At 59.9% G+C, this 27,841-nt stretch overlaps 1 protein-coding gene across 12 annotated transcripts; it reads left to right on the forward strand.

The window, feature by feature from the left end:
* The first annotated feature begins 120 nt into the window (after window positions 1-120).
* On the forward strand, window positions 121-27,841 carry LRRC27 (leucine rich repeat containing 27). 12 transcript variants are annotated; one of them, XM_059882141.1, is made up of 11 exons: window positions 137-866; window positions 2,439-2,690; window positions 6,540-6,670; window positions 8,988-9,046; window positions 12,953-13,105; window positions 14,732-15,095; window positions 16,135-16,278; window positions 19,481-19,623; window positions 24,870-25,012; window positions 25,879-26,008; window positions 26,978-27,150. In XM_059882141.1, the coding sequence occupies exons 1-11, from the start codon at window positions 456-458 to the stop codon at window positions 26,995-26,997; spliced, it is 1,950 nt and encodes a 649-aa protein (XP_059738124.1). In that variant the 5' UTR covers window positions 137-455; the 3' UTR covers window positions 26,998-27,150. The 12 variants fall into 12 exon arrangements, with proteins under 12 accessions (XP_059738117.1, XP_059738121.1, XP_059738124.1 ...); XM_059882137.1 differs by having other exon boundaries at window positions 146-866; window positions 19,521-19,623; window positions 24,870-24,991; window positions 26,978-27,841; NM_001435444.1 differs by lacking the exon at window positions 137-866 and adding an exon at window positions 1,528-1,608 and having other exon boundaries at window positions 19,521-19,623; window positions 24,894-24,991; window positions 26,978-27,841.

The raw sequence follows: 27,841 nt of genomic DNA on the forward strand, positions 1-27,841 counted from the left end.
CAACATTTTTTTTTATGGTTACTGCTTTTATATACTGTTTCAGAAATCCTTTCTGAGCCTAAGAACAAAATTCACCCATATTTTCTTTTAAGAATATACAGAATAAACTCTAGTATTGACATACAGCATGCACGTGGAAATTTTCCCTCACTCCGGTGTTCGTGGAAGGGTTGGTCTGAATGACCTCGCCTGCTATGACCACAGCAGAAACCCAAAGCCATCTTTTGTTAAAACCCATGTGAAACTCTTCACAGCTCTAGTACTGATGCTTTCGGTCGCCTGCTCAGCGTCCAGTCAGCCCTTTCCTCGCGTCTGACGGGTGCTGAGCTAGCTCTGTGATGGGTCAGCAGGCCGGGCTGAACTACTCCAGAATTCCTTTTCCAGCAGGTTTCCTAACTTGGCTCTTGGCATGAGATTCGGGAGGTAGTACGGGGGCATGAGTCGGACATGACTCAATGACTGAACAGCAGCAACCAGGAGCACGAGGCAGCAGCTGGCCCGTTCTGACACTTGGGAGCGTCAGGGCAGGGGCCCAGGTGCGGCTGCGGCCGCACACTATGCCCTTCCTCCGCCGGCTCACCTCCCTGGCGGGAGGCCGGTGCGCGGCTGATTCGCCTCTCCAGTCATCCTTTTGCTTCTCCAGCTCCTGGGCCAGAAGTGTGTGCAGTTTCCTGACATGGGTGCCAACTTCTGCAGGACACCCAGGCTTCGCGTCCCTCCTCGTGAGTTCCAGCTTGGGCTCGCTGGTCCCCGCTCCGGCTCCACCTTCCCTTCCTAACTACCTGCTCCGCACACTTGAGGCTGCAGCGTCAGGCAGAGGGGCGGCAGCTTCTAGAGACCCTACGAGCAGCCCCGCGACTGCAGAGGTTAGCTCCCTTAATGACGTCACCCCCGGTGGCCCTGCGCCGGGCGGACACAGGTACCAGGCGCGCAGACCTCAGGGGCGGAGGCCCAGCCCCGAGACAAACCCTCATGGGCTTCATTTCCCTCCTGGTGACGGGTCTAGGTGTCCGAAGCCATTCCAGGCGGATCTTAGGGACCGTTCCTGGGGGGGGGGGGGGGGGGGCTCCCTTGTCCCCCTGGGAGCTGAGAGTCGGGCTGATGTCTGCGGTCGGGGCCGCCATCCTGTGACCCCAGGAAGAAGGACGTCTGCCTGCTGCAGGCGGGGAGGTAAAGAGCAGGGAGGGCGTCCACGCTCTGGACGCCGGGGGCTCCACCTGGAAAGCGAGCCTTTTCGTGCGTGCGATCAGCGGCTCGCCGCGGCCCCTTCCCTCCCTCAGCAGGACGCTCTGGGCCTCGGCGCCCTTGTCCCCATTGTCGGGAACACTCCACCTCCGTGCGTGTCACCGACCGCCCAGCAGAGAAGGGCGCAGGCGGCTGGAGCGGCAGAATCCTTCCGCCCAGACCCGCGCCCGCGCGCAGGCGCAGCACCGACCCCAAGCGCCCTCCGCGCGGTTTGGAGCCCGCGGGCCGCCGTACATCCGGACGTCTCCTTGGAGACCGCGTGACCCCCTCCGCCTCCGTACCGTACCGCCGCGTCTCCATGGCGACCGCGTGCGCCCGCCGCCTCCATTGTTCCGCTGGGCCCTCCGCGCCCCCGGCGGGCGGGTGAGCACGGGCTGTGGGCCGGCACGGGGACCCATCGGGAGAGGCTGGGGGCCCCGGGTGATGGGTGGTGGGGCGCACTGGAGACTCTGGGGCACCGCGCGCTTGCGGGGCCCGGAGCGCCGCCTCCGTGCCCCCGCGCGGCCCGCCCTGCCCAGGCAGGGACCCATCGGGAGAGGCTGGGGGCGCCGGGTGATGAGAAGTGGGGTCCAGAGCGCGGCCCGCGCTGTGGGGACGCGGCCTCCCAGCCCCTGCGCGGCCCGCCCCGCCCGCTCGAGGTCCTGAGACTTTCTCCTGGTTCAGAGGTTTCCGGAGGTTGCAGCTTGCGCTCCCCCGAGTCACAGAAAAGGGCCCAGGGGGCGGGGGCCTCGCACTCCCCGCCCCTGAAATGGAGGGACAGACACACAGCAGACCCGTGAGCTGGCAACACCCCCGCTGAGCGAAACGCTGATGGGAAGGACCCAGACCTGCAAATAAGAAAGGGCGAGCTCAGGGCCCCCTCCGCACTCAGGGGAGGGAGATGCCCGCTTGTGGATTTAGAACCGTTCTGATTCGGTTTCATCCCTCGAGAAGCCATTCCTCCTCTGCATTTTCCAGGTGTTAAAAGTTAAGTCTGGAACTCCGCGGTGCAGAGGGAGGAGCGGAGCAGTTTAATCTGAACCTTCTTGCAGCCCAGTTTGTTTTATCAAAGTCCGTTTTATGATGCTGTTTATTAGACGCGCAGGTTTTTGTAAGCTAGCGCAGTCATTGCAGGCCTGCCAAGCCGCCGGAAGGTGTGATTGTGCCGTGTACCCATTGTTGATGTGTCTCCCCTCCCCGCCCCCTGTCTGCAGGTGACTCCACACCCAGGAGGATGCGCGGTGGTCCCCAGAGGAGTGCTTCCTCCCGGCGGACTGATGGAGGGGAGCGGTTCCCTCTCGGTTCCCTGCGGGGCTGGTGACCGGGAGAGCCAGGCTGGGAGCAAGCCTGCTTCCGCCTCCAGAGACGTTCACCAGGGGGTCATCTTCTCCTCCTCAGCGATTTTAGACTTGAGTCAAAGTGGTCTTCACCATTTTGGGGAGATCTTTAAAGTCCCCAACCTCAAAGTAAGTGGGTCAGCCTCCGGGCTTCTTACACTCATGCCATGTAGATGTAAATGAAGACTTTGCTCACTTGTAGATTTCTTTTTAGAAATTATAGAATGAGGTGGATTGGAAGAGGGTTAGCTTGGGGTTTCATGTGCTGCTCACTGCAAAATGAGAAATTCCAGCAGGGGACCAGCCAGACGCTAATGTCCTCTCCTCGGAAACATCTTAAGTGAAAAGCCCGTGGTGGGTGGAAAATGTTGCTGAAAACACGCTTGGTCTCTTAATCAAAACTCATCACCCCTGAGAGACTTCCCTGTGGTCCAGTGCTTAAGCCTTTGCCTTCCAGTGCAGGGGGTGTGGGTATGATCCCCGGTCTGAAGCTAAGATTCCACATGTCTCTCAGACAAAAAACCAAAACAAAAAACAGAAGCAGTGTTGTAACAAAAACAATAAAGAGTTAAAAAATGGTCATATAAAAACAAATCTAAAAAAACAAAAACCACAATTCCCCTTAAAAACTTCAGTAAAACTTTCTCACCCCACAGCCCTGCCCAGGTCGAGTGCTTGACTCTATCGTGGGTCCAGTGCCTTCATGGGATCGGGCCCTCGCCTACTTGAGATCCAGCAGGGCTGTCTCCTCCGGCGAGTTCTACAACAGAGTTCCCTCTGCCCAGCTTGACGGAGACTGTCCAGGGTCAGCAGTTCTCTCACTGCCCAGTAGTCAGGGAGCTTCCTTGAACCTCACCTTGTCTTCATGGTTTTTCAGGAGGATTAAATGATCAGCATATAAAGTGATGTCCACACAGGACACACACCCACGTGTTGCACTGTTAGCCTGCTGACTGACAGTTTTCAGTGCTTTTATTAGGTTGGCCGAAAAGCTTCTTCGATGTTTAAGTAAAAGTAAAAGACAGTTTTCATTTTCACCAACAACTTTATTGAACTGTGTATTCGTTATTTTGTTCCATTACCTTCTGCCATTTCCCAGGCAACTTCATAATTCCATCTTCCCAAAGCTTGTTAGCTTTTTGAGCAAAGAACTGTTCCGAGTGCCTTTTACAGTCTTCCAAGGAATTGAAATTTTTCCATTAAGAGAATTTTGTAAAGACTGAAACGAGTGAACATCCGGAAGTGCAGCGTCCGCTGGATCCGGAGGATGAATCAGAACTTCCCTGCCAAGCTGTAACAGTGTCTGCCTGGTCACCAAAGAAACATTCAGTCTTGCATTATCCTGATGGGAGGTTTTTTTCTGTGTTGACTAATTCCAGACATTTTTCGTGGCGTGCTGCCCTCAGTTGGTCTCACTGGGAGCAGTACTTGTTGGACCTAATCGTGTGGTTTTCCAGAAGGAGCTCAGAGGAGCTCAGAGGACCTGCCAACCCCACCCCATACATCACCTCACCTTTGCTTGAAGACCAGCCTTTGGTGTGGTTGGTGGTGGTTCATTTCACTTGCCTTATGATCTCTTCTGTTCCACACTTTTGTACAGTATCCATTTTTCCTTGCCTGGTGTTTTAAAAATGGAACATTTTTGTTATGTTTAGAGAATCACATGTGGAAATAAGGTACAGAAGGTTTTTTTCACTAAACTTAAGTGGAACCCAAATATCACAGCTGGTGCAAATGATTTTCAATGCTTGCTTGGAACATTTTGAGTATGTCCACTATCTCCCGTGTGGTGTAAGCTTGATTGTTCTCAATGTCTCAATTTGATGGCTTTCAACTTTAAGTAGTCTACTGAGCCATGGAGCATCGTCCAGTGAGAAATCTCCAGCATAAAACTTCACAAACCACTTTTGACACTTTTGATCGGTCACAGCACCTTCTCCATACATGACGCAAGTCTTTTTTTTGCATTTCAGTCTCATTCTTACCTATCTCGAAATAATAAAACTTCCGTGTGCGCGTGCTCAGTGAATAAGATGCTGAAAATGTTGTTTTTCCTTCCATCTTCAGTATTTAAATGGCTGCACAAAAATTCACCAGTTTTGATAAGTTTTTTTAAAAAGTGTATACTGATACGACAGCTGTCACAATGGAACAAAATTGTTTCCACTGAAGTTAAAGACGAGAGCTACTAGAACCATCATATGCAAAGAAATGAAGGGACTTCTTGGCCACCCCATACGTGCAGCTGTGCGCTTAGACTCTGAGTGGCTGCTTGCTGTCCTAACCCTGGTTGTGTTCCACACCCTTCTTTTGCTGTCAGGCCAGCACTGGTCTTGCTGTTTGCTTAGCGCTGCCCTCCACGAGTGGCGTACTGTGTCTTCCTATAATACACCACTTTAATGAAGCAAACGCTCTCAGTTCTGAACGAGGAGCCCAACAGTGTAGAAACTCATGGTGCCTTCACACGTAAAAGAAGGAGGAAGCCTTCTTTAGTCGGAATGAAGGGACTTTATTTGTGCCCCTCAGAATACAGAGATGTCAACCTTATCACCGTGGCAACAAGTCCCCAGGTGAGGTGACCACTCCAAGCTGTGGCCCGTCAGTGGTCACGGGTGCGTTTTGCAGCCACAGCAACACCCTCCAGAGCCTCCAGTCAGGGGACACAAACCCCTCCCCAGCCTCCCCGTCCTCATGAGGCCTCATGGAACCTGCAGACAGGGTGGGCTCATGTGATGCACTCAGCCCGGCCCCAGGGGCCGAGGCGGGGGCCGGCGTGGCATGTCTCTGCCGTCTCCTCTTCTGGTGTTGACAAGGACCCACAGCTTCAGTGCTGAGCCTGGGAGACAGAGTGCCTAAAGCTGCCCCGGGGGTGGGCCGGGAGGGGCCCGGAGCGACGGCGTCCACAACCGGAGTCCGGTCACCACTCGATCCCCTGGCCGAGGGGAGTGATGCAGCCGCGTCTGAGCTGACTCGGGATTGTGTTTTCAGCATGTCTGTGGTTTCTCACCGGCGTGTCTCAAGCATCTGCCGTGCGCTTGACAGACTTGGAAGGGGGTTGGTGGCAGAGCTGGGAGCCGAGACCCTGGTGGTGGAGGAGCGCCTGCCATGTGCCCTGGGCTGTAACGGCGCCGCAGCGCTACCCCAACCCCATTCTCCATGGGCGTGCGCCCCGTCACAGGCCAGACCCGGAGCACAGGGGGGCTCAGGAACCTGCTCCAAGGCACGCAGCTCACGGGTTTTTCGAAATTGAGATTTGAACCCAGGGAGCCAGTTTCCCGGGTTTCCCGGAAAAGTGTCCTTAAGTTCTCCACTCTGCTGCCCTGGTAAATAGAAATGTATAGATGCATATATGTGTGGCTCAGGAAGATCCCCTGGAGACGGGAATGACAGCCCACTCCAGTATCCTTGCCTGGAGAATCCCGTGGACAGAGGAGCCTGGTGGGCTGCAGTCCATGGGGTCGCAGAGTCGGACACGACTGAGCGACGGAGACCTTCACGCGTGAGAGGGCGCACAGCAGCAGCGGGAGAGGGTGTTTCTGGGTCGCCCTCAACCTGGCGGCCCTGACGGCAGCATCTCACTGGCACGCGGCGCACGCCGGTCAGCATGCGCGTGTCTCCTCCTCCCCTGCTGTGCTGCCCTGCCTGGCTTACGGTGGTGGCCTAAGGGTCCACTGGGCGGAGGTCGGACTTCCTGACGTGACCGTTACCGGCTCACTGTGTGTGGCCGGGTTCACCACCAGGGACTGAGCCTGCGTGCCCTGCGTTCAGAGCGGATGCCTAACCGCCGGACCACCAGGGAAGCCCCCAGGCCGCGACTCTCTGCTGCGGGTGTTTCGCGTTTCAACGATTTCAGGGGAAACATTCGGGTTTTCTTTTAACGCCGTGTGTGATTGCTATCACCAGTGGAAATGTTTCGAGGATATGTCACGTTTTAGAATTTAGTCGGCTGACAAAACATTCTTCTTTCCCCCGCGGAAGCAATTGCACCTTCAGCGAAATGCCCTGTGCACGATTCCTAAAGACTTCTTCCAGCTGCTGCCCAACCTTTCATGGCTGGACCTGCGATTCAACAGGATCACCGCGCTGCCCTCTGGGATTGGCTGTCACAAGTGAGTAGCGTGTTTGTCTGGCCAGGTGAGGAGGTCGTCGTCTCTTAAAAGTGCCTGTCTTTGGCTGCCTCGCTCTCCCCCACTCCTCCCGTGAATTTCAACTTTAGAACAGAAGCGTGTAGTGGGGTCTTCAAGGCCATTGAGAGGTGTGGCGGCTACAGGTACCAAAGCACATGTGGCATGGTTGGTTTAGTCGCTGAGCTGTGCCCAACTCTGCGATCCCATGGACCATAGCCCGCCAGGCTACTCTGTCCATGGGAGTCTCCAGGCAAGAATGCTGGAGTGGGTGGCTGTTCCCTTCTCCAGGGGCTCTTCCTGACCCAGGGATTGAACCCAGGTCTCCTGCATTGCAGGCGGATTCTCTACCGACTGAGCTAAGCGAGGGAAGCCCCAAAGCACGTACATGATTATCACTTAGGACACTTAGTGCCTCGGAACACGCCGGCGCCACAGTGCCTCTGCCGGATGGTGCACGCAGCTTTCCCCACAAGCAGGTTCCATCTCTGCCTCCCGTCAGAAATACTAATACTTCTGATGCATGCAGACCAGCGGCTTCGCTCTCGAGGGCCCGTGTGTGACTGCACTGGCTCCCGGTAGACAACGAGACACTCTTCCCACCTGGGGAAAACCGGAAGCCCTGGAGCATGCTCTGCACTGTCCTGCTGAGTGCCTGCTACCAAGATGCCAGGCGTCCCCCTTCTAGAACCAAGGCCAGACTGCCTGCCCCCCTGAGCCCCCCAGAGACACATGCTTCTCTCAGGCGCCTTGGCCCCAGGCCCAGTGCTTCTGTGCCGGCTCTCGACCTTTAGGAAACCTCATGATGTGAACTTCAGACCCTCCTGCAGTGTCAGTGTGTCCGTGGCAGAGGGGACGCCAACTGCAAGGGCGCTGAGGTGGGCCTGTCCCTGGGGACAGAGCAGAGGAGGGGAGGCGGCAGGCGGTGCCCGGAAAGGGAGTCGCTGAGCTTGTAGGACAATTGCTAGTTTGAATTTCATCACGGAAGAGACAGAAGTCACAGAGGTTTGCAGGGAGCGGCAGTCCGGAGGCCCTGCAGCTGTCCACGCGGGACAGCCAATGGCATTCAGGTCGGATGGAGGGTGTGGGAGGGAGAGGGGGGTCCGAGGGTGACCTCCTTCCTATAGGAGTCATCGCAGCCCCCATGAAACGCAGAGCAGGGGCTGCAGAAGGCCCTTCAGTCGCCTGGACAGTTGCAAACTGGTTTTAAAAGTATTTCACAGAAGTGAGTGTTGCGTTGCGTGTAACAGGAGAGAAAGGCCCCCACGAGTCGCCCGGGCCTGCTGCAGCTGCACAGGAAGCAGGTCCCTGCTGTTGGCAGCGGGCATCTTGGGCACCTAGGGTGGGCACCCAGGGCGGGGCACCCAGGCCATCTCCCCGAGCTCCTGGGTCTGCCAGGGGTCGTGCCCCTGGGCCTGGAGCAGTGTGACAAGCAACTCTGCCCACTGCACTTTCTCTCGGTCCCCCGCCAGTGTGGCCGGTGGCCTCAGCGTCCCCGAGCGTCTGTCGGGGTGGTTTTCGGAAGCTCCGCTCATCACAGGCCCCTTGGCCTGTTGAGACCAGTTTCGTGCTCTTGGCCCACCGCTGACTTAGCAGTGGCACTCGGCGCTCCTCAGAGAGTAAAAATAAACCAGCACTGCTTCTTGTAAGCCCTGCTCTTCCTTCTGAAACAAATACACGGCCTCAAACTCGAGAATTCTTTGATTTTGCCACTGAAAGCCAGCTGCTGAATGTTGTCTAAGATATAATTTTGCCTGTGGTTTATAACCCGTTATGTCATTAAAATTAGATCAGCATGCTGAATGAAGAGCCCAAAACATGTTCATTAGAAATTTTAAGTAATTATGGGCTTATTAAAAGCCTTAAACTTTCCAAAAAGCCTAATCAAAACAACACCAGTGTTAACGTTCTCCCTGTCTGTGTCGTGGCTGTGTGAGCCGCTAGCAGGGAGAGATTTAAAGTGTCCAGCAGTGTATGTGATGGGGTGAGCAGGTGTTTGGCAGCATCTGGAGATCCTGAGGTTGTCACGCTTGGGGAGGGGTGGGGTGAGACCGGGATGCCCCTACCCTCTGAGCAGGGGATGGGCCTCACAAAGAGCTGCCTGGTCCCAGCGGCCGCAGCGCTGAGGCTGAGCCCGACCAGCTGCCAGGCGGCAAGGCTGCTGGCTGTCGGAGAAGAGCGTGGGGGGAACGTGTGCACATGTGCGTGGATGCCACCCCGCAGAGACAAGACAGGTGAAGAAATGTGATGCTCATTCGACTTCCTGCTTGCTAAATTATATATTTTTTGTCTTGTTTTGAAGGCATTTGAAAACTTTGCTTTTAGAAAGAAATCCCATCAGAATGTTACCTGTGGAGCTGGGTAAGTGTTAACAAACAATGAAATGAAAGATGGGTTAAAGTGCAGCCTTCTGCAGCCACCAGAATGCGCAGTGGACACACAGGCCTGCCCCCGCCTGGGGGACGCAGCCGACGCCCTCTGCTCTATCCCTCTGGGCGCCAAGACGACGGGGCTCACAGGGCTGCCACTGCCACGCTGACGTCCTGCCTGTGCACACATGTGTGAGCACTGGGGACGAAGGGCCCTGCGGTGCTCAGGGAGGGCGGCACCGGGGCTCTGTGGGCCTAGGCACCCTCCCGGTCCAGCTGCCCCTCCCCTCGGCCAGCAGGGTCTCTGTTCACCGTCTTTGCTTGCCTTGAGATCTTTCCCACTCACCACCCCTGCCCAGTACATGTTTAAAGGGCCTTCCTTTCAGACTCCTGCTAAGCTTCTGCGTTTGTCTCGTCCCGTGTGTATGCTTGGTGACCTGGCATCTGGGGCTCAGCACGGCGTCCTGGAGGTTTATCCATGTGGGCGTGGATGCCTGGAGTGTGTTCATCTCTGTTCACTTTCCATGTGAAGGGTTCTTCCACCTGCCTGGGGTCCCGGGTGTCTCCTGGTACGCCCTCCTGCCGGGCACCTCCTGCCTGGGCTCCGTGCCTCCTGCCCGGGCTCCCGGGCCCCGTGCCTCCTGCCCGGGCTTCCGGGCACCTCCTGCCCGGGCTCCACACCTCCTGCCCGGGCTCCCGGGCCCCGGGCGCCTCCTGCCTGGGCTCCGCGCCTCCTGCCTGGGCTCTGTGCCTCCTGCCTGGGCTCCCAGGCGCCTCCTGCCTGGGCTCCGTGCCTCCTGCCTGGGCTCCTGGGTGCCTGCTGCCTGGGCTCCTGGGCCCCTCCTGCCTGGGCTCCATGCCCCTCCTGCCTGGGCTCCTGGGCACCTCCTGCCTGGGCTCCGTGCCTCCTGCCTGGGCTCCTGGGTGCCTCCTGCCTGGGCTCCTGGGCGCCTCCTGCCTGGGCTCCACGCCCCTCCTGCCTGGGCTCCGTGCCTCCTGCCTGGGCTCCTGGGCACCTCCTGCCTGGGCTCCGTGCCTCCTGCCCGGGCTCCCGGGCCCTGGGAGCCTCCTGCCTGGGCTCCGCGCCTCCTGCCTGGGCTCCTGGGTCCCTCCTGCCTGGGCTCTGTGCCTCCTGCCCGGGCTCCCGGGCCCTGGGAGCCTCCTGCCTGGGCTCCGCGCCTCCTGCCTGGGCTCCTGGGCGCCTCCTGCCCGGGCTCCGTGCCTCCTGCCCGGGCTCCCGGGCCCCGGGCGCCTCCTGCCTGGGCTCCTGGGCACCTCCTGCCTGGGCTCCACGCCTCCTGCCAGCCTCGTGTGCTGTGCCTTCGTGCGTTTTGCCCCCAGGTGTGGGCTGCACCCAGTGGGCACTCTGTCTTATTTACGTTCCTCACATGGTCACCCTCTGCTGCTCTTCACTTCTTCTTGAAGTTTCGTCTTCCAAATGGGGCAACTTTGTTGGCGGGAAGATCTTCTTTTGTGTTACACTGAGTCTTATGGCAAAGGATTATTGTTACTGTTCGGTCACTACATCGTGTCCAGCTCTTCGTGACCCCGTGGGCTGCAGCACACCAGGCTCCTCTGTCCTCCACTATCTCCTGGAGTTTGCTCAGATTCGTGTCCTTGGAGTCAGTGATGCCGTCCAACCACCTCATCCTCTGCCACCCCAGGTTTTCTAAAAGGTCGTCTTTATTTTTCCTTCGTTGTTGAAGGATGTTTTAGCTGAGCGTGTGGGAAGCCAGACTGTGGGGACTGAGTACTTCGGAGACATCTGTGTTGTTATGTGGATTCCATCACCTGTTCAGAAGTCAAGCGTTTTGATAATAGAGGTCACATTTTTTTTCCTCTGGCTGCTCTAAGATTTTTCTTTTTTCATTTGACTTTCGGCAGTTTGTCTGTGGTGTGTCTGGGTGTGGTTTTCTTTGTATTCACGTTGCTCGGGGCTCACTGCGCTGCTTGGCTCTGCTTGTCGATGCCTCTCGTCAGATTTGGGGGGTTCTGGGGCCGCCGTTGTTTCTCTGGGCATCGTGTCCCCCGCATGCCTTTCCCTCGCATCCGGCTCCTGACGGTTACGTGTGCTTCTGTCTCAGATGCCTTGAGCGCCCCTTTCCCAGCTCCTGTCTCCCGCTCTGTGCTCCACCGTGATGGACTCTCTGTTGGCCCACCTTTGTGTCCATCGGTCCTGTCTTCTGCTGTGTTCAGTTGACTGTTAAGCTCATCCGTTCTGCTCAGTGGTTCTCACCTGCACTTGAGGTTGTGGGTGGGGTGGGGCTGGGAGGGGCAGATAATGACCAATTCAGGTTTTAAATTGTTGCAGGCCAGTTGATGGTCTCTGTTTCTATGTGAGTCCATTCCGGAAGGCCTTCCTTTCATCTGGGGTCTTGAAGGACAGTTGGATGGACTCAGATGCTTGATCAGCAGGTTTTCTCCAGCACCTGGAGCCTGATGCTCAGTGTCTTCTGCCACCATTGCTCTTGGCAAGAACTCAGCCAGCGACCTTGTGTTGTTCAGTCGGTCAGTCATGTCCGACTCTTTGCAACCCCATGGACTGCAGCATGCCAGGCTTCCCTGTCCTTCACTATCTCCCGGAGCTTGCTCAAACTCAAGTCCATTGAGTTGGTGATGCCATCCAACCATTTCATCCTCTGTCACCCTCTTCTCCTCCTTCCCTCAATCATTCTCAGCATCAGTCTTTTCCAATGAGTCAGTTCTTTGCATCCAGTGGCCAAAGTATTGGTGCCTCAGCTTCAGCATCAGTCCTTCCAATGAACACCCAGGACTGATCTCCTTTAGGATGGACTGGTTGGATCTCCTTGCAGTCCAAGGGACTCTCAGGAGTCTTCTTCAGCACCACAGTTTGACAGCATCAGTTCTTTGGTTCTGAGCCTTCTTTATGGTCCAATTCTCACATGCAGACATGACTACTGGAAAAACCAGACCTTGTGGCTGGTTCCTTTACATAATGACTTGTTTCCAAGGTTATTTTCTTGGTCTTCCAGAAATTGCACCGAGATGTCCTCAGTGTGAATCCCTTTGAGCATCTTGGGAGTGTAGATTAATGTCTGTCGTCGCCTCCGGGGGCTTTTTGGCCGCGGTCTCCTTGGGTAACTCTTCTGCTCCTTTCTGTGTCTTTGCTCTCCTTACACACGTTTGCACACCTGCCGCTGTTCCACAGGCTCTGGAGGTTCCGCTCTGGTTTTAACCCTTTCCCCGTCTGTGATCTTCGGATGGAGACTTTCTGCTCCTCCATCTTCAGGTTCGCTTACTGTTTCTGCTCCATCTCGTGCCTGCTGCTGAGTCCCTCCCATAGATTTTCATCTCAGTCTTCGTGATTCTCAGCTCCAGAGCTTCCACTTGCTTCTCTTGTGTAGTTTGTACTTTGTGTTGACATTTGCTGAGTCATTTCACTACGTTTTCCGTTAATCATTTAAACACGGGTGGTTGTTTTTGTTGTTTCATTCATTTGAACACATGTAAAATGACTGTTTTGAAGTTTCTGTGTGCTAAATCCGGCACCTGGACCAACTGGAAGACAGCCTCTGCCGACTGTGTGTTTCCTGAGTGTACGGCCCGTTCTCCTCCTGCTCCTCCTTTTCTGAATGACCCGAGTTTTTGTTGTTGTTGTTGAAAATAGGTCTTTGAGATAGCACGTGACAGATCTTTGTATTTTGGTTTTCACCAGAGCGCTGCGGTTGCCGTTTCCATTTCCGTATTTAATTTTATCACCACCATGGTCTTCATCCGCAGAACCCCTCTCCTCTGCAGAGATTATTTTTTTTTCAGAAGCAGATCTCAGACATCTGTTATGACCTTTCGCCCCAGATCCTGGGGCATGTTGGGGGCCGGGCTGCCTGACGGGCCGGTTCCGCCGGCTGGCGGTGCTGACGGCTCTGCTCTCCCGCAGGGAGCGTGACCACCCTGAAGGCCCTGAGTCTGCGGCACTGCCCCCTGGAGTTCCCGCCGCCCCTTGTGGTGCAGAGGGGGCTGGTGGCCATCCTGACCTTCCTGCAGATCTGCGCGGCCGACCACGAGGCCCCCCACGACGGCTCCCCTCGAGGTGGGTGGCGTGACTGTTAGGACGCGCTGGTGCCAGTGCTCTGTGACACCGGGGCCCCAGGGAGTCACACGGGGTGAAGGCGCCTGGCACATCCCCTGCCAGACTCGCACAGACCTCCGTGCTCTCTCAGAGCCGCGTGTCTTCCTGGTTCCGAGTGCATGGGTTTGCACCCTCGGTGCCTGTCACTGAGCTTGTTGAGGGTGGGTTTGGGTAAAAGCCCACTGGGGTGGTTCAAACAAAGCTGTCCTCACCTGCAAGCCCCCACGAGGTGACCACCCCAGGAGTCACTTAAAAACACACCAAACGACCAGGCGGAACAGTGGTCTGCGTTGTCCCGAGTTAGTTGCTTTCCCGCCACGTGGGGTGACAGTCAGCATCCGTCTGCGGTGTTGCCATTGGCCCTCCTGCTTGACTCGAAGGACTGCCTCTGCCGGGACCTCTCCTCCTCTGTTTGGTGTTGGGCCGGGTCCAGTTTGTGTCCGATGCTGAGTCAATTGTCCACAAGCAAATTGGACACATAGGCTCATTTCTCGTCACTTCTTAATACTTTTTAAAGCATGTCTTTGCCCATTTTGAAAACTGTTTTTCTTTAAAAAGAAACGCAGCAACCCCCAGCATGTAGTGGTCGGGACCAGGCCGTCCCGGGCTCACACGAGCCGCACCTGCTGTGGCCACAGTGCGCCCCTCGTGCACCCTTGGGTTCCCGGGGAGGAGCCCTGGCCCGGTTCCGAAGGGCAGGTGCCGCCATGCTGACCTGTGAGTCCAGGTGCCCACCCGCCCACATTCCAGTCTCCCCCGAACACGGAGAGCGGCCTCCGCTTCAAGAAACAAAGTTGTGACCACTGACGCTGAACGTATTGTTCAGAATTTAACATTTTATTGTATAGTTAAAACTCATTATCTTTCGGTCCCATTGTATTTTTTATTTGTATTTTTACAAAGAGGGCTGTGTGGGTTCTAACATAATAGATACATGATCGACTGGGGAAAAGGGTAGAAAATGGTAAATCAATTAGGCCGAAAAGCTGAAGATGAATTCGCCTTGTACCAGAAGGTAACTTGGATGGACTAAGCTGTCTCAATGTGTTGAAGAACGCCAGGGGCCACTGGGTCTGGGGCGTGTGCTGCAGGCTGAGACTGGGCTTGGTGGGTGAGCCTGGGGCAGGCCTGGGCCTCCTGTCTGTCTGTCAGTCAGCACATCGGGTCCTGCCCCGCCAGAGGCCATGTGAGGCCAGATGACCCCCGTCTGCAGGGTGCTGTGGCCCTAACACCCAATGAGGGCTGTGGTGCACCTCAGGATGAATATGTTTGGGGCCAGTTTTCTCACTTGAGTTTCCTAGAGATCAAAGTGTCTAAAGTCAGCAAAAGTGTTGCAATAAAAAATGACAAGTGTGTGGGCTGAGCATCAATTAGAAGCAGATACTAGAAGGTCTAGATGGGGAAGATGTCTTCATTTATATGGACTTATGTGCAGTGTGAGGGCCTGGGGCACAGGGACCGCCCCAGCCCACTCTACACAGGGAGCCCCCCAGCCCTCTCTGTGCAGGGAGAGGGCTCCAGGCTGTGTCTCGGGCGTGGAAGTGCAACCTACTAAAATGGCCTTTTGTTCGCTGTCCGTTTCCCCAGTTAAAAAGATGACCGTAAGGGATCTGCCACAGCCCCTGTTGGAGTTATCCGAAGAGCACGTGCCTAACAAAGAAACCATTCGTTCTCAGGAGCCAAAGGGAAGCATGGTAACAGAAAAGGCAGACTTTTTCCCACCTGTTGAAACACTAGACCCGCACGAGCCCAGGAGATCCACCGAGCCCCCGGAGGACTGGCCGAGCGAGGAGGAGATCCGGCGGTTCTGGAAGCTGCGGCAGGAGATCGTGGAGAACGAGCAGGCAGGGGCGCTGGGGAACCAGCTGCTGCCAGCGGAGCTGCCCCCCAGCCTCAGGGCCGCGCTGAGCTCCAGAGGGAAGCCGCTCCCCCGCCCGAGGCCCCTCTGCAGGTGAAGGCGGGAGGCGAGGCTGGACGCAGTCCCCGCAGGTCGTCACGGTATCCTGTGAGGCCCTGTTACGATGTCAGGGGGACATGTGTCCACGTCGCCCTCCTGAGACATGGCAGGTGCCAGCCCCAGTTTAGTGTTCAAGTTACCCAGACGGGGGCAGCGAGGGAAACAGGCTCAGAGCAAGAGGTCACAGGAGAGAAAAACTTACGCCATGTGCGTGTGCATGGTGTGTGTGTGCGCGTGGTGTGTGTGTGTGCGCATGGTGTGTACGTGTGCATGTGTGTGCACGTGTGGTGTGAGTGTGCATGGGTGTGTGTGTGCACATGGTGTGAGTGTGCATGGTGTGTGTGTGTGTGCATGGTGTGTGTGTGCACGTGTGGTGTGTGTGTTCATGGTGTGCACACGTGTGTGGATGTGTGTGTGTACAGAGAGAATGTCACCCAGTAACACTGGCGAACACAGCTCATACGTGGGCACGGGCGGTGACGTCACATCCAGGGCACAGGACGTGGTCCGCGGTCACTCGCCTGCGGCCCCATGGACTGTGTGGACGAGTCTGTGGTGAAAGTCTGTGGCGAGGCTGTGAGACGGGCCCATCTGAGGTGACAAGGCTGGTCACTGTTGGAAAACAGAAGAGCTTAGATCCACGAGAAAAGGGGGCACGTGCTCACTGCACTGTCGCTTCAGCCGTTGTATAGGTTTGAGACTTTCTCAAAGGAAAGCATCGTTGGAGGGTCATCGCCGTGGGGAGGGTCACTGCCTGGCCGTGGCCCTGGGCTCACAGCACAGGGCTCCCCAGCAGAGGCCCCGATGACCCAGTTCATCTAGGTCCATGCCCACCTTTTGCCGCAGCAGCACAGTCTCACCTGGTCCCAGGTGTCGTCCAGTCGTGACCTGGCCTGGGGAGGGGGTGGAGGCCCTGCCCACCAACCGTGACCGTTGGGACTTCCACAGGCAGCTGCCCGTGGCTCCTCGCTCGTGCCCAGGGGCCGACTCAGGCTGCATGACGCGCTCGGCTAACGACCTCGTGTCATCGTAGGATGAAGATACCCTCTTTCCAGGGCGTGCTGCCCGAGCTGGACTCCACCCGGCAGGCCCTGGTCCGCACCAGCCAGCTAGGGAAGAGCAGGGGCCTGGCCCTCCAGGAACTGCGGGAGAGGCAGGCTCAGGAGCAGAGCAAGAGGTGAGGTTGTGGAGGAGTGTGCCCGGGTCGAGGTGAAGTGGGGGGGGACGCCAGGGTCAAGGGGGTGCCTGGGGTGAGGGAGCCCCCTGGGGTCGCGTGGGGCGTCCGGGGTCGGGGTCGGGGGCGTCCGGGGTCTTGGCTTTGCTGGAAGCCTCCGTGCTGTGCCCCATGGCTGGGCGCAGCCCCTCGTCCACCCCTGGCCTGTGTCCCCCTCTGCTTCCTTATCCTCCCCCTGCTCCTCCCCGAGTCTGTCTCCTGTCTGTCACCGGCTCTAAGGAAAGCTGCTTAGAGCAGCGTGCTGTCCGTGGGCTCATCCTGCCCCTACCCGGGGGTCCGGGCTGACTCAGTCGGCCTCGTGTGGGGTCACCTTGGTCCCGTCCTCACTGTCCACCCTCTGCCCTCCAGCCCCGCCGACTGCCCGTCTCCCCTGCACCCTGGGCCCCCAGAGACCGCCTAGCACAGACAGACTGCCTCCAGCATGCCCGGGTGCCCACCCTCTGGTTGGGTTTGGCTGGCAGCGTGCCCGGGCGCCCACCTCTGGTTGGGTTTGGCTGGCAGCATGCCCGGGTGCCCACCCTCTGGTTGGGTTTGGCTGGCAGCATGCCCGGGTGCCCACCTCTGGTTGGGTTTGGCTGGCAGCATGCCCGGGTGCCCACCCTCTGGTTGGGTTTGGCTGGCAGCATGCCCGGGTGCCCACCTCTGGTTGGGTTTGGCTGGCAGCATGCCCGGGTGCCCACCCTCTGGTTGGGTTTGGCTGGCAGCATGCCCGGGCGCCCACCTCTGGTTGGGTTTGGCTGGCAGCATGCCCGGGCGCCCACCCTCTGGTTGGGTTTGGCTGGCAGCATGCCCGGGCGCCCACCTCTGGTTGGGTTTGGCTGGCAGCATGCCCGGGTGCCCACCCTCTGGTTGGGTTTGGCTGGCAGCATGCCCGGGTGCCCACCCTCTGGTTGGGTTTGGCTGGCAGCATGCCCGGGTGCCCACCCTCTGGTTGGGTTTGGCTGGCAGCATGCCCGGGTGCCCACCTCTGGTTGGGTTTGGCTGGCAGCATGCCCGGGTGCGCCCACCCTCTGGTTGGGTTTGGCTGGTGGGGGGTCTGGTAGGAGGTCAGCGGGGCGAGGGAGAGAGAGGGCAGGGTCTGTCCGCTCCCCCTCCCCAAGGCTGCGGTGGGCACAGCCTCATCTCCTAGCAGGGCCTGCTCTGCCCCCGCGGTCCCTCCCCTGCCTTGTAAATTGTCTGAATAAACCTTCTGGAATCAGCCCACCTGAGTGTCTTCTCTCAGGACCCTCAGAGCAAATGTTCAGATGGGCCCGCATGCTGGTCCCGTCCCACATGTGCTTTTCTAGTGGGGTTCCATCGCCTTCAGGGAAAGGCCGGTGCTGCCAGGCACTCAGACCCAGGCAGGGAACACGGCGTGCCCGCCCTGGGGCCCTGCACTCGTGACTGATGGTGCGGCTGAGCGAGGCGGTGTGGCCTGGGCTCCCCCGGGTGTCTGTCCACCTGCGTGCCTCGTGGAACTTGCCGCACCCCCACTGTGCCCCTCCAGGTGTCCCCCGCCCCCTCCCCATCCAGGCAGGTCTGCAGGGGCGGCTGCCCACCGCCCCTCCCGAGCACCTTTGCCTCCTCCGGCTCAGCTGGGCGCCCGGCCTGGGGCCCAGAGGCAGGGCAGACGAAGGTTGGGCTCCGAGGGGCCCAGGGCGCCACCCGCCCTCTCCAAGCAGCTCTGGAGTCAGAGGGCAGGTGGCAGCTCCCTCCTGGTTCTCTGCCGTGGGCCTGAGACCAGTCAGTGCCTCCAGGCCCAGCGTGGGGCCTCTCCAGTGGCCCAGCCTCCACATGGCCCCCGCCTATCTGTGCTCCTGCGGTTCCCCAGAACCTCGGTCTGTGCCTCTGAAGGAGTAGGTCCCTTGCAGCCCATTTCCTGAGAGGCGACAGAGACCCCTGAGAGATGTCACAGAGAGGTGACAGAGGCGCCTGCAGTTGCAGAGTCACAGCTTCCTGTGGGCAGCGGCTTGGGGCCTGGGGTGGGCAGCCCCACAGGTGAGGAGGGCTCTGTGCAGGTGCAAAGAGGGCACCTGGCCCTCCCAGGAGGCATGGGAGGCGGTGCGAGGATAGCCAGCCTCGCACTGGGCCTGGGAATGAGCAGGCCAGTGCCTGCAGAAGAGGGTGTGGGGCAGTGACACCCGCTCGGAGGACCCAGGCCTGAGCTGCAGGAGGAGTGAGGGGTGACTGAGCTGCAGGAAAGGGGTCTGAGCACCCATAGGGAGCTCCTGGGAGGCGGGGCAGGGAGGTGGGGGGAGCTGCAGGGGGCGAAGTGCTCTGTTTGGAGCACCAGAGCCGGTGCCTCCCTCAGGCTGGAGCCCAAGACAGAGGCCTTGAGGGGTGGAGGCCAGGAGCCCAGAAGGGCCAGCACCGTGACCCTGAGGACGGAGGGGATCTAGCACCTCCCAGCAGGGGCCCGGACCACGGGAAAGATCTGGGGAGTCTGGGAGGGCAGCAGCTTCTGGGCCCACAGCGGAGGGCTCTGCCCGGAGAGGAGACGGAGAGCCAGGTCTGGGGGCCAGAAGGGTTCGCCAGAAGAGTCAGGACCTGGTTCAAACAGGCGAGTGGCTGCCTGGGCTTGAGAGCCGGTGCCCAGAGCCGGAGCCCGGCGTGTGAAGCCCCCGGCCCGGCCATCTCAGCGCCACGGCTGCGGCCCGGGTGGAGCTGGGCTAGCTGGGGACCTCCTGGGCGCAGTGCCTGGCACCGCAGAGGCAGCAAGCCCTGGGCATCGTCTGGGGTTTGTGGTGCAGCAGGTTATGCGCTGCCAACAGCCTAGCCGCGGGCACCGGGCGGCAGAGACGGGGCTCAGGCTCCTGGTGAGACTCAGGCATCCCCCCTCCGCCGCGTGCAGACCCGTAAATGCCTGAGGCCTTGGCTTTGGAGCTGGCGGCCCCAGCTGGGCCCTCCTGGAAAGGGCTCTGGTGCCTCAGCGGGCAGGGGCTGGCCAGGGTCGGGCTGGTCCCCACCAGGAGGTCCAGACAGACTCAGAGGCGCCAAGCGCTGCCCAGGAGGCCTGGGTGTCCGGCCGGCATCTGCCCTCTGAGGGGGGCCCCGGAGTGAGGGGCTTTTGTGTGAAGCTCTAGAAGTGACCGTAGAAACGCTTCTGTGTGAAGCTCTAGAAGTGACCGTAGAAACGCTGGTGAGTTGAGGGCCGCTTTACCCACAGCGCTCACGTTCTGCTGCCCGCCCCCCGGCACCCCCCCCAGAGACAAGCGATTGCTGCAAGAGTGGAGGGAGAGTACCCAGGTGATGAGGAGAAGGCAGGAGGAGCCCGGGAGCCTGCCAGCCCCGCCCCCGCGGAGGAACCCGGTACGTGGGGGGCAGGGAGGGGGCGCCCGCGTAGGGGAGGGGGCGCCCGCAGAGGTACGTGGTGGGTGGGGAAGGGGACGACCCCTCGGAGGAACCCGGTATTTGGGGGGGAAGGGGTGCCCCCGCAGAGGGGAGGGAAGTGGTGGGGAGGGGGCGTCCGCGGAGGAGCCCCGGAGCCGGGTAGGCGGTGGGGAGGGGGCCGGGCCGCGTCCAGGAACCCGCGTGAAGGCGGCCTGCCTTGCAAAGCCCGTCAGCTGGCGGTCCTGTCCCTCTGCCAGCGGTGACCTCACGCAGAAAACAGAGACCACCAGCTCGTCCACCCTGTCCCGGGCTCCGCCGGCAGCACCCCTGCAGCCCCGCTGCCCGGCTTCCCAGGAGCTCCCTGTGGGCGCTCAGACCACTTCCCCGAAGCTCATCCCTCACCTGCCTGCAGCTCAGGCCTGGGTCCTCCCAGAGGGGGAGTCACTCCTCTGCAGCGTCCTCTGGGGGGCTGTGCCGTCCTGGGAACCCCCCACCGGCCTCCTCATTCCCAGGCCCAGTGAGGGCTGTCCTCGCCCCCCACCCCACCCGGTCCCTCCCACGGGCCATCCCGAGGCCTGGCCGGTCCTCTGTTGTGCTCCCCAAGCAGCTCTGTCCTGGCGTCCAGGCCTCATCACCGGCTCTGCTCAGGGCAGCCTTGTGTCTGCAGCTCCGCACCCCTGTATGTGAGACCCCAGTAATGAAGTCACTCTGCCCCTGCCCAGGGCCCCAGGGCCCCCCTACAGCCCATGCGCTCTGCCCAGGGCCCAGCCCCCCAGGTGTGTCTTCAGAGCGGGGGTGGGGTTGGTCACCATACCCCTCGACCTGCACAGGCTCCCGGCTCCAGGCAGCTGCTGGCCAAACTGTGCGGGCACCCTGCCCCAGCAGACCGCCTGGGCCAGCCATGCAGGACGCGCTGGCCTGTTGTCCCTCTGGAGTCCCTTGGCTTCCCCTGCTCCCTTCTGCAGGCAGTAGGCCCGCCTGGGTGCTGATCTGGCAGCGGAAGGGCCCGAGATCCTGGGCTCAGGGCCCCCAGGCTGGACTCCGGTCTGCAGTCCAGGCCACGGGCCACGAGACGGGCAGCAGACCTCCTCCCCTCCCCCAGGGCCCAGGAGGCCCATTTCCCTCCACCTGCACCCCCTGCCCCCTGGCCCCCCGCAGCCTCTTCATGGTGATGAGGGCTCCTCCTCCTACCCAGAGCACAGAGGGGATCGTCAAGGTGACCCCTAGAGACCAGGACCCCCCTTGGGCCTGGGTTTAAGCGTCGTCGTGGCCTTGGTGGCCATCGGATGGGGAGTTGCCACGAGTCACTTGTGCCTGAGTGCCCGTAACAGACCACGTGCCGTCTGGACTGTGTGGTTAAGCGCGCAGTTCAGGGGCACTTAGCGCAGTCCCGGCACTCTACAGGCGCCACCTCGTCCATCTGCAGGGCCTTCCCGTCTTCCCAGACTGCAGCTCTGTCCCCGTGCAGCACTGGCTCCCCAGTCCCTGCCCCTCCCCACTCTCTGTCTGTGTCTGACTCCTGGGACCCCCGTGAGTGAGGGCACCCTGCGTGTGCGCCATGACGGTCATTTCACTGAGCATCGCGTCCTCAAGGCTTGTGGGCATCGTGGCCTGTGTTGAAATCCCTTCCTCTTTGGGGCTGAGTGATGTTCCGTGTGTGTGGATGGGCATCTGCTTCTCTGTCCATCCAACCACGGCCACTGAGTCGCTGCCGCCACGGGGCAGCCATGACCCAGGGCATGGTATTTGCGCACTCCTGGCATGTGTTGCAGTGCTCGCTGCCTTTTTGCATGCTTCCCTCCAGCTGGAAATGACTTCCATGATGCTGTGCAAGAAGAAGCTTGTCCCATTCTGTATATTTTGTATTTTACGGAGAAATACGGCTTCTCGTCACTCCGTTACTAGGGTTCATAGCATAGGAACTGAAGAGTGTCTATAAATCTGGAGTAGCACTTTGCCTCCTGAGTTAAATGTAACAACACTGAAACTAAAACTAGGAAAGTACAAGCAGCAGTGTTTTTCATGGTCTAAAATAAAGTCAAAGGACGGGGAGATTGTGACATGTGTTTGTAACGAAAGGTTAATATCTAATATATAAAGAGAAACCACAAATAGATTTTTTAAAGAGTGCAGTAGACAGATAGGCAGAGGGCAGGACAGGCAGGTCGCAGGCAACGCCCGGGTGGCAGAAAACCCAAAGGAGACGCCCGCGTCTCAGTGCTCCAGCTGTGAACAGCGGCCGGCACGCTCAGCGGGCAGCCTAGAGAGACCGGGCCGCGGAGGGCCGGCTGCAGGCCGTCCACTTCCAGGAGCACGTCTGGGAGAGTTAAAGACACTAAATTCTTGGGAGCCTTCCGGGGGCCTGTCTCAGAGAAGTAAAAGCAGTCGTGTGGCGGGCCTGTAGGTGGGGAGCGCATTAGTGGCCCTCAGAGTCATCTGCAGGGGCGAACGTAGGCAGAGCTGGGGCTCCGTCCACCGCATCCCCCATCCCTGTGAGCTTGGCGGAGGGGCTGGGCTGGACTGGCCCACAGGGACACGGGGGCGCCTGGCCTCCCACAGCCTGCCTGTGGGCTCTGCAGGGGTCGCCGACGTCCTGTCCACCCCCTGCACCGGTCAGGAAGCTTCCTCTGGTCCAGGCAGGGGCCCGAGCCTCGTGACTCACCACCCACTTTTTCGAAAGTTGTGGTATCCTCGTTTTTCATGATGCTCTGAATCCAGCGGCTTTGTCAGTGACCTTAGAGTCCACGCACTGTGCTCTGGTAACAGCAACACAGGGCTAGGGGTGCAGCCGGAATCACACCCTTCACGTCTTAAAGGTAAAAGCAGGTGTCTGTGTGTAAGAAATGCCCATTGGACCTGGCGCTTGCTTGGGGGCCACAGCAGGAGGGCCTGACACATGGCGCTGTGTGTGCAGCACCCCACCCCCCAGGCAGGAGGTTCCAATTCCGATTCTGCTGCGTCTGTGGCAGCTGTCCCAGTGAGGGTAGGGGGATGGGGGGATGGGGAGTGGAGGGGAGAGGAGAAGCTTGCGGGCTCCTGCTCCCCCCACTCCCCAGCCTCTCCCAGCCTTAGGCTCCTTCTGAGGTCAAGCAGGTGCTGCTGGGCTGGAGATGGTGACGCAGGCGGCCGGCCTGGTGACCCACTTAGAGGTGACCTGGCAGATTAGCCCTGCATGACCCCCCCCGCCGCCCCGGCACCCCACCCAGCCTTCTCCCATCTGAGACTCACCCAGTCCCTGCAGCAGCCATGTGCCCCTACACATATGTGGACACACTCGCACACTTCGCACACAGACACATTTGCACACTTTACACAGACACACTCACACAGTCTCTGCAGCAGCTGTGCACCCTGACTCACACACATGCACTCATACACTTCACACATAGACACACTTGCACGTTTCACACACACACACAATCTCTGCAGCAGCTGTGCCCCCCAACACACACACTCGCACACTTCACACACACACACAATCTCTGCAGCAGCTGTGCCCCCCAACACACACACACACACTCGCACACTTCACACACACACATAATCTCTGCAGCAGCTGTGCCCCCCAACACACACACACACTCGCACACTTCACACACACAGACACACTCGCACACTTCAGATGCACAAGTCTAAGCTCCCTGGGCTGGGGCTCCAGTGGGGGGCGAGGCAGCTGCAGGCAGCGCCGGGCGACGGCTCTGCCGTGTTGCCACTCGCGTCCCGGTTACAGGGCTGCAGAGCCCCCAGCTTGTAGCCCTGACGGCAGAAATCTTCCAGGTCCCGCCAGGAGGATAACTGCTGCAGGATGGCTGGAGTGGGGGCACGGGTCACCCCAGCAGAGCAGCAAGAACACACCCCAACAGCAGGGGGCTGGGCACCTCCAGGAGCACAGGGTCTGCACAGAGCCCAGAGCACTGGGCGTCCACGTGGGAGCCAAGGAGGTCAGGGCACACACAGGAGAGTTCCACCCAGGCATCCAGGTGTGGCCAGCATGAGGAGGAGAGAAAAGAAAGTTCCGGAACAGAAAACCCAGTAGACAGGGAACAGGAATCAGGCAGGACAGAGGATGGCCACTGTGGGGAGGCGGACGAGCAAACTCAGATGAAACACACCAGGCCCCAGTAGTCAGAAATCCAGGGCAGATGTCCCCAGGCCCCAGAGCTGATTCTCTAGCATTCAGAGTGCTGTTCACACACACTTTGGGTAATGCCCTAACCTAGACGTTTGAAGGAATTTGTTGTTTTCAAGATAAACGTCAGTGGTCTGTGAATTCTTTTCTTGTTTTATTTAATTTTTGGCCGCACTGGGTCTCGGTTGCTGGGTGCAGGCTTCCTCTAGTTGCCGTGAGCTGGAGCCACTCTCCACTGGCGTCCGAGCTTCTCGCTGCGGCGGTTTCTCTTGTTGCAGAGCTTGGGCTCTGGGTGTCAGGCTTCAGGAGCGGTGGCTCTCTGGCCTTTCAGCACGTGTGGCACACGGGCTCAGTTGCCCTGTGGCATGTGGACTCCCCCTGGACCAGGGATCAAACCCGTGTCCCCTGCACTGGCTGGTGGACGCCTATCTGCTGTCCCACCAGGGAAGGCCTAAGCAGTCCGTGAATCCTTAGAGAACCACGCAGCCTTTATCCTGCCCTCCTTGGCCCGTGCACAGGGCCCCTCCGCCCAGAAGAACCTGTCGTGCCTGCTTCCGGGGAGGGCGGAGAAGATGTCCTGCTGGAGATGCCGGACGATCACCGTCTGGAGCTTGTGGGGTCCCTGAGAGCAGTCGGGGCTCACCGGCCTTGGATCGGGTGGCAGGAGGCTAGTCAGGGGACACCCCTAAGCCCCAGCTGTACCTGCACACGTGTGGGGGGCCGTGAGCTCACGTGGAGCCACAGGGGTCCGTCTCTGTCAGAAGAGCTGGCTCTGCTGCTTCTGGCGTATTTTCAAAGTCTGTCTGCCGGTTTGTCGTGTCCTTGATCCAAGCCGATGAGTCTGTAATTCAGGTTTTCTGACTGCAGGCCTTCTTCGGCTTTCCCCACACTGAGTCAGGCGTGAGCCCGCACGTTAGCTTGACTTAGTGACGGAACACGGTCAGGTGTGTGGTGCCCACGCCCGGGCCAGGCCCACGTCCTGCGCTGTAGCCTCGCCCCCCCACACCCCGCGCCGGCCGAGGGTTGGGACCCCAGCGTGAGGGGCGCGAGCGTGCTGTGCCTGGCAGCTGACTTGGCATCAGCGGCTGTTTTCCAGAAAGGCTCTTGCTGCGTCTTCCAGGGGGCAGCAAAGATTGCCTTTGCCACGGACCCGAGAGAGAACAAGAAGACACCGAAGAATTCGCCTGGAAAAGCGACACAAAGCAAAGAGAAGCCGCTGTAAGCACGTCAGGAGACGAGGTCGGCAGCCTCCGCGGCAACCGGCGCGAGTCCATCCTCCTAGACACGCCCCTTCCGCCCGCCCCGACCCCGGAGGCCCCGGCCCCCTCCACGGGCAGCAGCTCTGGTCCGAGGGCCCTGGAGGAAGGTGGTTGTGCTGTGACCTGTGGATGGCAGAGGGCTCGTTCCTCCATCATCCTGGAAATTGGGAAAGTGTCACGGGTCCATCAGTGGGTTAAGGCAGCCATATGGGGGGGTCTGACCTGCAGCTGAGGAGTTGGTGGGGGGTGCTTGCAAATCTGGGATCCCACGTCGCCCCCGTGGCCCCTTAGCAAGCCCAGCCGGCCATATCTGTGCACAGACACCCCGCCCCGTGGGCAGGACTTCCCAGGAGCTGGGGTGTGAGATGAGGGCAGTCAGGCCCCTCGCCATGGGGTCTGTCCTGAGGACTCAGGCAGCCACTGTGCTAGGGGGGTTCTCAGGGCCCCGGCAGGGGTGTGCCCCAGGGTCTACCACCCTCCCCATCTCACTCCCGACGTCCTGTGGGGGACGCGGCCCCGGGCCTCGCTGAGCAGACCCGTCCAGCGTCACCCCTGAGGCCGCGCTCTGTTCCTCTCTGAGGGATTATTAAAACCGCGCGTTCCCACCGGAAACAGACACCCCCTGCTTCACCAGGCGCTGATGCAGTGTCCTCGGTGTGTAACGTCTCCCACGAACCTGAGGCTTTAAAGCAGAGCAGGTCCAGCAGGAGGGGGCGCGGGAGGCGGCCTGTCCCCTGTGGGTGGGCGCCCGAGGCAGGGGGAGCGGCCCCTCCCGGCCAGGGGGACAGAAGTTGCTCCAGGGTGGGCGAGCGAACAGCTCCGTCTCGCCGCACCCTGTCCCCGCAGTGGTCTCCGAGGGCAGATTCTGGAGGAGACGCTGAAGCCACAGACCCAGCAGCTGCACGCGCGGAGGAGCAGGTTCAGGGGGCTGGCACCCCTCGAGGACGTCGGGAAGGCCGCCCGGGACGCGGAGATGGTGACTGTCCATTGAAACCTGGAGGGAGCCACACACACAGGCTCTGACCCTGGGATTTGGGAGGGCAGGAAGGAAGCGGAAGCAGCGGGTCCTGAATGGAGGAGCCCAGGGATCTCCCTGAGCCTGAAAACACAGGCCCCGGGGGCAGATGTAACCCGTGTCCTGGGAGAGGGGTCTGGGGGAGGTAAGGGAGTGTGGGAGGTGGGACAGAAGGGAGACCCCTGCACGATCCACGCCGGCCCTCTGACAGGAGGGGGCTGCTCTGACGCTGACCCCCTGGCTACCTCATTCTCCATCTCACCATTTCCTGGTCCAGCCTATGCGGGGCAGGGGGCGGGGGGAAGGGAGACCCCCAGCACAGGGGGCTGAGGCACGCGGGGTGGGGGGGTGAGGGGAGACCCCCAGCAGAGGGGGCAGGCTTGTGGAGTGGAGGCGGGGGAGTGGAACGGAGACCCCCAGCAGAGGGGCAGGCTTGTGGGGTGGGGGCAGGGGAGTGGAAGGGAGACCCCCAGCTGAGGGGGCAGGCTTGCGGGGTGGGGGCGGGGGGCGGGGGAGGGAAGGGAGACTCCCAGCAGAGGGGGCAGGCTTGCGGGGTGGGGGTGGGGGAGTGGAAGGGAGACCCCCAGCAGAGGGGCAGGCTTGTGGGGTGGGGGCAGGGGAGTGGAACGGAGACCCCAGCAGAGGGGCAGGCTTGTGGGGTGGGGGCAGGGGAGTGGAAGGGAGACCCCCAGCAGAGGGGGCAGGCTTGTGGGGTGGGGGTGGGGGAGTAGAACGGAGACCCCCAGCAGAGGGGGCAGGCTTGCGGGGTGGGGGCGGAGGGAAAGGGAGACCCCCAGCACAGGGGGCTGAGGCTTGCAGGGAGTGGGGCCCTCCCCTTGGGGGGCGGGAGCGGCTCCAGGCCCAGGGCACGGGCTCCGCCCCCACCGTGCCTCTGCGTCCAGGCTGACCTGAGTACCTCTCTGTCCTGAGGCCCGGAGGCTGCACGATGAAGTACTGAAGCTGAGACTGAGGTCGGCCTTGAACAGAAACCACCAGTGTGCTGCCCTGCCCAGGAGCCTGTCGCTCAGGCCGGCTGTGTCCCGGCCTCAGAATATATTTTTTAACCCAAAGTATTAAGAATTTGAACACCTTTACAGACACTACTGGCGGCGTCTTCTCACCTGGAAGACGTGGCTCGCGCCCTCCCAGGGAGCCCCCTGGCGCAGAGCCTGAGGGCCTGTGTCTCCATCCTTCCATCCACACGCTCTGAGCCCGAGGGGGTCCGAGCTGCATTAAAGGAGAAGGTGGTGCTAGGCACGCGGCTCCGTGTCCATCGGTCGATCGTGGGCAGAGCACGGTGTAGGCACCTGCACCTGCCCTCAGGCAGCCTCCCTCCCCTCGGGGTCCCCCACACCTGCCCTCAGGTCCCCCCACCCCCTAGGGTCCCCCACTCCGCGGAGGCCCCCCCACCCTGCTCACAGCAGGCCTGGAGAGCCCATGACTGCCTGCCTGCAGTGGGGTCAGGGGTCCCGTGAGCGGTGCCCTCCTCCTGCCTGGCTGTGTTGCCCCTCTCCCCAGGGTCTGCCCCCTGCCCCGCCCCAGACCTGTCCCAGACCCCCGGGGGGCCATCACTCAGTCACTCGACTTAACCTCTTTTGCTGGCTGAACATGTGATGACGTGAGGTGAAGGCTTGATCTAGAAAACACCTTTGATTCTAACTGACAGATACAGGATGACTCAGAGTCTCGATTTCTTCTTGTGTCAATTTTGATAGATATGTTTCTCAGTGACTTTTTTCATTGCATCCAAGTTGTCTGGTTTATCAGCATAAAATCCTTGGTAATCTTCTCATT

Source organism: Bos taurus, chromosome 26 (assembly GCF_002263795.3).
Source record: "Bos taurus isolate L1 Dominette 01449 registration number 42190680 breed Hereford chromosome 26, ARS-UCD2.0, whole genome shotgun sequence".
Lineage (NCBI taxonomy): Eukaryota > Metazoa > Chordata > Mammalia > Artiodactyla > Bovidae > Bos > Bos taurus.